This window comes from Nyctereutes procyonoides, unplaced genomic scaffold, assembly GCF_905146905.1.
Source record: "Nyctereutes procyonoides isolate TBG_1078 unplaced genomic scaffold, NYPRO_anot_genome, whole genome shotgun sequence".
NCBI classification, from domain to species: Eukaryota; Metazoa; Chordata; class Mammalia; order Carnivora; family Canidae; genus Nyctereutes; species Nyctereutes procyonoides.
In genome coordinates this window covers 5,809,286-5,818,399 of record NW_026575036.1, presented here as the reverse complement: position 1 = coordinate 5,818,399, position 9,114 = coordinate 5,809,286, and the positions used below count along the sequence as shown (strand labels likewise).

At 42.9% G+C, this 9,114-nt stretch overlaps 1 protein-coding gene across 1 annotated transcript; it reads left to right on the top strand.

The window, feature by feature from the left end:
• The first annotated feature begins 6,936 nt into the window (after positions 1 to 6,936).
• On the top strand, positions 6,937 to 8,721 carry LOC129505545 (cationic amino acid transporter 3-like). The gene has a single exon (XM_055318583.1). The coding sequence runs from the start codon at positions 6,937 to 6,939 to the stop codon at positions 8,719 to 8,721; it is 1,785 nt and encodes a 594-aa protein (XP_055174558.1).
• The last annotated feature ends 393 nt before the right edge of the window (positions 8,722 to 9,114 follow it).

The following is a 9,114-nucleotide window of genomic DNA, read 5'->3' as shown; positions in this document are numbered from 1 at the left end:
CTCCAGCTCTGAGAATCTCAGACATTTCTGACAGTCCTTTCTGATGCATCTGGGGCAGGGGACTGGGTTCATCAATTTAATTATGTAAGGCTTCTGAGTGCCTGATTCACACAGTTCCTGCTCCCTGTGTGAGAGTCTACTTACCCGTGTCCTTGCAGTCCTTAATTTCACCAGGTTCCAGAAAAAAAGGCCCCTTATCTCCCTGTCAGCTCTATTATCCAAAATACTGGTGGGAATAACCTAAAATAGTGAAGGATGTTACAATGCCTTTTGTTTGATAAAGTGATAGAGCCCTACGTAGATACAATCCATAAAGTGAATAGCTTCAGGGAAAGAAATCTGTCATGTCATTGTCCCTTGGGAGGCTATGTGACATCTTTTCTTTGGCATCCAGAGAGGGAGGCAGATGGAAGCATGCAGCTTGTTCAGCCCTCACTGTGTTTTCAGAAGCACCAGACAGCTATTGAGAGCTCTGCAAAACCTGTCTCCATGCCTTGTTTTCAAACTCTGGAGGAGGCCATTCCTTGGACACATACTTAGTTCAAAGATCATGAAAATCGGTATACAACATGTGAAGCTCTGTTTTTCTAGGATTTCTATCACATCCAGTGTAACAGCCGAAGCTTCACAGTAACTCTCACACCCTATGTGAAGCATCTGGCTTCCTGCTTTCTCTCTGGCCTCATCCCCTACTGGTTCTCCCTCACTCATTCTGTCCTGGCCTCATAGGCCTCCTTGTTATTCCTCAAAGCTAGCCAAGTGCCATTTCATACCTAGTAGGATGGCTGCTATTAAAAAAAAAAAAGGATAACAAGTGTTGGTGAGGATGTGGAGAAATTAAATGCTCGTGGGAATGTAAAATGGGGCAACCGCTTGATTTCTCAAAAAATTGCATATACAATTACCATGTGATCCAGCAATTGCACTTCTGGGTATATATCCCAAGGAATTGAAAGCAGGGACTCAAAATATATTTGTATACCTGTATTCATCACAACAGTGTTACTCACGACAGCCAATACGTAAAACAAGCAGCATGCGCATCATGGATAATTAGATAACCAAGATGTGGGATATACACACAATAGAATATTATTCGGCCTTAAAGTGGAAGGACATTATGACACATGCTGCAACATGGAGGAACCCTGAAGAAATTATGCCATGTGAAATAAGCTGGTCACAAGATGATAATATTATGATTCCACTAACATGAGGTACCTAGAGGAGTCAAATTCATAGGGACAGGAAATATAATGGTGCCTGCCAAGGACTGCAGGGAGGGAGGAATGGGGAGCTGCTGTTAAATGGGTAGAGAGTTACAGCTGAGGAAGATGAACAAGTTCTGGCAAAGGATGGTGGTGATGGTCGCACAACACTGTGAATGTGAGGCCATCTTGGATCACCTATTTCAAAATCACAACACCCACTCTAAACACCTCCTAACCTTTTCCATCTTTCCTTTTCTCTGCAGCAATGATTGCAAATCTGACACAATATATATTCTTATCACTTATGTGATTATTTATTTGCTTCCTATTGCAGAATGTTAGCAACTTCAAGGGAAGGATGTTTATGTTTTACTTTACTTTATCCGTAGTACAAAATAAGGGGGCAGCTTACTTGTTGAATGAATAAATGAAGGACCATGATTGAACACAGACTTCTACAAACAGAGAAAATGCGAAAATTACATTTTCATTTGGTTTCGTAAGCTGTTTTTTTTTTTAACCTTTGGATATGAGGCTCAGCCTGTTTTCATTCTGTTTACACTTTCATACATATTCTGAACTGTTTCTGCTATAGAAGTGTTGGTGACACATGCACCATAGTTATTACTCTTTCAAACTCTTGCCCTTAACTCAAAGCCTCTATTCTTGTATTCCTGACTGCCCCCTGCCAGAGTTGGGCCTGTGGGTAAGGGGAGAATTAGGGAGGGGCTCTGACAGCTGGGTCAGAGTTTGGACTGAATATAAACCATTGGAATAATTGTAGATTATTGCATGAGAATGGGCATTTCTGAACATGGCTTTTGAGGACAATGTGTCTCTGTTGTTTGAAGTGGACTTGTGGTGGGCTCTCTCAGAATTCCCCATCATGGATCTGCTTTCTCTTCTATATGCTTACTTGTTCATGTGTTTGTTTTGCCTGTTCCTGTTGGAGTCATAAAACATGGTTATTTAATTCCCAGATGTTTTGTTTCTGGGTTGCTTCTCTTGTGTCTCATACTTTCTGTAGGCCTCTCTCTCTCCTCTTCAGTAAAAGTGGGAAGAGCACAAGGACCACCTTGCACAATAGTTGAGGGAAACAGAAATTATTAAAGTATTGCCCTCTTCAACCCTGCCATTCAGATGATTCTTCTTTGGATCCCACTCCGGGTCCATGGATGGACTTCAGAATAGTGTAACACATTTTTTTGAGGTGTCTGACCTCAGCGGGCTCTGCGATTTAACAACGTGAAGAACCACTTTTGTGTCTTTGTTGGGAGGTAGATGGCTGGGGACAGTTCCCTAGAGAAAGAAACATGATACAAGCATCCTTAGTGCCAAATATAGCAGCCTCCAAGGATAGTTGAAGGAGCTGAAGGAGAAAGAGAAACTGGGAAAAGTGAAATGGGTTCAGAGGGAATAGTAGGAAGGGTGCCCTATGTTCCTTGTTCTTCCCCCCTCTCTTTGGCAGGTTCCTTCTTTGTATTCTCTGTATCTTGATGATTACAGAATTCTGGTTTCCCTTCATGACACGTCTACTGAGTTCCTGCCATTTTATCAGGGTATGTACCAGGTCCTCTCCTGAATTCCCGTGTTGAACCTGCACTGCTCAGAGTGGAGTCAGTCCCTTCTTCCATCATAGTTTGTTAGGACCATCACTTCCTGTCAGGCTACTTTCAGTGCATTTTATTTTCCCCTTTCATCCTCATCTCTATTCTCATTTCCCCTTGCTTTAGTGTATTTAACAAATGCTCTTCCAGTCCACATTCTATATATGTTTTAGATACATTCAAGCCATTCAACAACTACAGTGCCCAAGCGAGTGTCCATTCCCCGCTCCCCCCTTTTTTTGTGGAATGATAGCTTTATTTTGTTTCTTTTATTTTTTATTTTTTAATAATAAATTAATTTTTATTGGTGTTCAATTTGCCAACATACAGAATAACACCCAGTGCTCATCCCGTCAAGTGCCCCCCTCAGTGCCCATCACCCAATCACCCCCACCCCCCCGCCCTCCTCCCCTTCCACCACCCCTAGTTCATTTCCCAGAGTTAGGAGTCTTCATGTTCTGTCTCCCTTTCTGATATTTCCTACCCACTTCTTCTCCCTTCCTTTCTATTCCCTTTCACTATTATTTATATTCCCCAAATGAATGAGACCATATAATTTTTTATTTTGTTTATTTTTTGATAGCTTTAATTTAATTCTGGAAAGCAAAAAGACATAACTAAGAACTTTTCCCAAGGAATATTTTAAGACCCATATGTCAACATTTCTTGAATGACATGCATTTTCCAGTAAAAGGTCTTAATTAAAGTAACATACATTTATTTACAGTCTTGTTTTATTTTTTTAATTGTTTTTGTATTTTTTTATTCGAGTTCAATTTGCCAACATATAGCATAACACCCAGTGCTCATCCCCTCAAGTGCTCCCCTCAGTGCCCATCACCCAGTCACCCCAACCCCCCGCCCACCTTCCTTTCCACCACCCCTTGTTCATTTCCCAGAGTTGGGTGTCTCTCATGTTCCATCACCGTCATTGATATTTCCCACTCATTTTCTCTCCTTTCCCCTTTATTCCCTTTCACTATTTTTTTCATGCCCCAAATGAATGAGACCACATAATGTGTGTCCTTCTCCGATTGACTTATTTCACTCAGCATAAAACCCTCCAGGTCCAACCACATTGAATCAAATGGTGGGTATTTGTCATTTCTAATGACTGAGTAATATTCCATTGTATACATAGACCACATCTTCTTTATCCATTCATCTTTCGATGGACACCGAGGCTCCTTCCACAGTTTGGCTCTTGTGGACATTGCTGCCATAAACTTTGGGGTGCAGGTGTCCTGCCATTACACTGCATCTGTATCTTTGGGGTAAATCCCCAGCAGTGCAATTGCTGGGTCACAGGGCAGTTCTATTTCTAACTCTTTGAGGAACCTCCATACAGTTTTCCACAGTGACTGTACCAGTTCACATTCCCAGTAACAGTGCAAAAGGGCTCCCCCTTTCTCCACATCCTCTCCAACATTTGTTGTTTCCTGTCTTGTTAATCTTCACCATTCTCACTGGTGTGAGGTGGTACCTCATTGTGGTTTTGATTTTTATTTCCCTGATGGCAAGTGATGTGGAGCGTTTTCTTTTTCTTTTTTTTTTAATTTTATTTATTTATTCATGGGGGGGGGGCGGCAGAGATGCAGGCAGAGGGAGAAGCAGGTAGAGGGAGAAGCAAGCTCTGTGCAGGGAGCCCAGCGTGGGACTCCATCCTGGGACTCCAGGATCAGGCCCTAGGTTGAAGGCAGGTGCTAAACTGCTGAGCCACCCAGGGATCCCTATGGAGCATTTTCTCCTGTGCTTGTAGGGCATGTCTACGTCTTCCTCTGTGAAATTCCTGTTCAAGTCTTTTGTCCATTTCATGATTGGATTGTTTGTTTCTTTGCTGTTGAGTTTAAGTTCTTTATAGATCTTGGATACTAGCCCTTTATCTGATATGTCATTTGCAAATATCTTCTCCCATTCTGTAGGTTGTCTTTTAGTTTTGTTGACTGTTTCTTTTGCTGTGCAGAAGTGAGGGGAATAATGAAAAAGAAAACCAGAACCGAGGGCATCACAATGCCAGGTTTCAGGTTTTACTACAAAGCTGTGATCATCAAGACAGTGTGGTACTGGCACAGAAACAGACACATAGATCAATGGAACAGAATAGAGAATGAAGAAATGGGCCCTCAACTCTATGGTCAACTAATATTTGACAAAGCAGGAAAGACTGTCCACTGGGAAAAAGACAGTCTCTTCAATACATGGTGCTGGGAAAATTGGACAGCCACGTGCAGAAGACTGAAACTAGACCGCTCTCTTACACCCTACAACAGAGATACACTCAAAATGGATGAAAGATCTAAATGTGAGACAAGAATCCATCAAAATCCCAGAGGAGAACACAGGCAACACCCTTTTTGAACTTGGCCACCGCAACTCCTTGCAAGACACATCTATGAAGGCAAGGGAAACAAAAGCAAAAATGAATTACTGGGACTTAATCAAGTGTGTGTGCATTCTTAATTCCACTAAGACTGTGCTTCTGGATGGTCCCCCAGTGACACTCCCACCTGCAGTGTGTGATGGTTTATATCTTCATATTGAATTCTCATGTTGATCCAGTGAGCGAAGTCAAATCAATGGATGAGGAGCCCGAGGCTTAGAGAGATTAATCAAATTACCCAAGTTCATATAGTCATGAAGAAGGACCTAGGCTCACATCCAGGATTTCTGTTACCTGCTTATTGTTCTTACCTTCATAGTACCTAGCACTTCTTGTGCTAACCCACAGTTTGATGGAGAAGACCAGAAGCTGACCTAGAATTTGGATACATTAGGATCACTGGCACCTGGGGGAAGCCTCATGCTGTGAGAGCTCATAAGAAGGGCAGCATAAGGGTCAGTGGAGGCTTCCTGGGGAAGTAACTGCTGACCTGGGAACTGTAAGAGAAGTGAGGGTTATCTAAGTGAAGGGGCCAAGATGGCATTAGAGGCAAGGGAACAGGGCAAGTGTTGAATTTCTCAGCTGGAGGAGAAACTGGGCAGGGAATGAGGCTGGAGGAATGAGGACAGGTCAGATGATGACAGAAGGAAAGACTATGAAGAAAGGGCAGTACGAAGCATGGAGGATGTGAAGCCTGGTTGTGTGTTAGGAACACTTTAAATGAGAAATTCCTAACTCTGGGAAAGGAACAAGGCGTAGTGGAAAGGGAGGTAGGCAGGGGGTTGGGGCGACTGGGTGACGGGCACTGAGGGGGGGCCTTGACAGGATGAGCACTGGGTGATATATGTTGGCAAATTGAACTCCAATAAAGTGAATGGAATAAATAAATAAATAAAGTAGAAAGAATCCATAAGAACTGAGCTTCCTTATCTGTCTCATGTGCATGTTGTTTAGTGATAAGAGCTTTAAGATTGATATACCAATATTTGTATTTTAAACTCTGATGGTATATAAAAAAATGGGTCGTAATTTCATCATGGTCCTCTAATCCATGAATTAATGTGTCATAACCTGTGCTCAAACACAGTACACACTTTCTGCATGTGAAAATCCCACAATACATACATGCTTTCTGTGTATTAATTAGTACATGAAGCTACATGACTAATGAGATAAAATAGGATTATATCACGTGTGTAAAAAAAGGAGGATGTTGGGGTGCTGGGATGGCTCAGCTAGTTAAGAGTCTGAGTCTTGATACTGGTTCTGGTATTGATCTCAAAGTTGTGAATTTGGGTCATGTGTTGGGCTCCATGCTGGACATTGAGCCTACTGAAAAATACATTTTTTTAAAAGCAGAATGTTGGGTGGTCTTTGGTACTTTTTCAGGGGGGGGGAAGCAGACTTGATTTTTTTAAATTGATTTTTTAATGATGTCTTTTGGTGTCAGTTTCTGTGATACTTGGCCTGCACCAAGTTTCATGCGACTTTTGAGTTTCATTTGGTTTGTTGAACACCAATGTTCAGTATACACTTATTGTTTCCCTAGGCATTATGGAAGGATAACACATACCAGAAGAAATATGAAGCAGCAACTGTGAAGCTTGAGCAACCCGACCTTTGTAGCCCTAACCCAACTTGGCTTAATTCAGCCTCACTGAACCAGATCTAACACTCTTGGCTCCCAGAGGTTGCTACAGCTCTCTGATCCTTAGAATCTTCTTCAATTCCAGCTAGAATGCTGCGGCAAGCAATTCGCAAGTTTGGTCAAAAGTTGGTACACAGACGTCCACTGGAACAAAAAGTACATGAGTTTAAATATGGTAGAAGCATGAGTACTCTGGATTTAGTGGCCCTGGGTGTGGGCCAAACAATGGGGATTGGTGTATATTTCCTGCTTGCTGAGGTGGCTAGTAGTCAAGCAGGACCCGCCACTGTGATATGCTTCTTGGTGGCTGGCCTAACTTCGTTATTGGCTGCGCTGTGCTATGCAGAGTTTAGCGCCCGGGTTCCGCATTCTGGTTCCGCATATCTCTATTGTTTTGTCACTGTAGGTGAACTCTGGGCATTCATCACGGGTTGGAACCTCATCCTTTACTTTTTTATTGATACAGTCGTTGTTATCCAGGCCTGGACCTTAATTTTTGACTACCTGATTAGAAACCAGATCTCTGAGAGTATCTCAGAGCACATTCCCCAAGTCTTAACAGATAATCTAGTCTACTTTACTTTCGTCCTTGGGTTTTTTCTCTTAGAATTTCAAAGAGTGGCTTATCATAAGTTCTTCATAGTTTTCAAACTGTTCACATTGGTGAAGCTTTTGGTTCTCAGTTTTGTCATCATCTCTGGCTTCGTTAAGGGGGACCTGCACAACTGGAATCTCACAGAAGAGGACTACATAAAAGCTGGACTCAATGACACCTCTATCCTGGGCTCTCTGGGCTCTGGAGGATTCATGCCTTTTGGCTTCCAGGGGATTCTCCGTGGAGCAGCAACCTGTTTCTATGCTTTTATAGGTTTCAGCGTTCTTGTTACCAGAGTCAAAGAATCGCACAACCCTGAGCGTTCCATCCCTATGGGCATTGTTATTTCACTGCTCACCTGCTTCTTGGTGTATTTTGGTGTCTCTGCAGCACTTACACTTATGGTGCCTTACTACCAGCTCCGACCTGGGAGCACCTTGCCTGAGGCTTTTCTCCATATTGGCTGGGATCTTGCCTACTATGTTGTAGCTGTTGTTATTTTCTGTAATATTTTTATCAACATGTATTGGAACTTTACGTTCCCCATACGTTTTGTGATACACATGATGGCAAAGGATGGCCTCCTGTTCCCTGTGCTTGCCAGGGTCATCACAGGCACAAAAACCCACGTGGTGTCCAGCATATTCATTTATGTTATTGCAGTAATTATATTATTCTTCTTTGAATTCACTGATCTCTTGGACCTCAGGACAATTGCGACCTTGCTATCTTATTCCCTGGTAGCTTTTTGTGTTCTCATCATCAGGTATCAGCCTGAGAGGAGGAATAAAGAAAACGAAGCAGAGGAGCAAGAGGAGAATGAGGGAAATGAAGCAGAGGTGCAGGAGGAGAGACTACCTGCAGCAGAGAAGCTAACTCTACAGGGACTATTTTTTCCAGGCAGCCCCACCCCCACTCCACTCTCTGGCCGAGTTGTCTATGTTTGCTCCTCACTGCTTGTTCTGCTGCTGATTGTTCTTTGCCTGGTGCTGGCCCAGTGGCCAGGTTGGCTTTCTGGAGACCCAGGGTGGATCACAGTGGTTGTGCTGCTCCTGGTGCTCATCACTGGGATCACCGGGATCATCTGGAGACAGCCACAGAACTCCACTGCCCTTCACTTCAAGGTACCTGGTCTGCCTCTCCTCCCACTCCTGAGCATTTTTCTGAATGTTTGCCTTATGATGCAGATGACCGCTGGCACCTGGGCCCGATATGGTGCCTGGATGCTGACTGGGTTTGTTATCTACTTCGCCTATGGGATCCAGCACAGCCTTAAGTGACCAAACCATAGACCTTGAACTCAGCAGTGCCAGTACATTTTTGGTTTGACATCATCACACCTGAATGCAGTCTGGTTCCCTACCTGAATGCAGTCTGGTTCCCTACACAGTAATCGGGAGTACTCTTGAGCACATGGGAATCTAGGGCTCCTATGAGATATTGGTGTGAAAATACTAATAGAATTCCATATTTATGGTAGCATGAAGGATGTGACTTTGCTCTTTCTCCTCTTTTTTTTTCTTTCTACTCTTTGTGTCTATATTGCTTACTGACTTTTACAAAATTAGTATTAAAAGAAGCTTGAAGGCGTTTTCCTCTTCTTTCATTAAATATCCACTAGTGAAGGATATAGCTAGCTGTTTCAGTAAGTATAACATGACTCTTGATCTCAG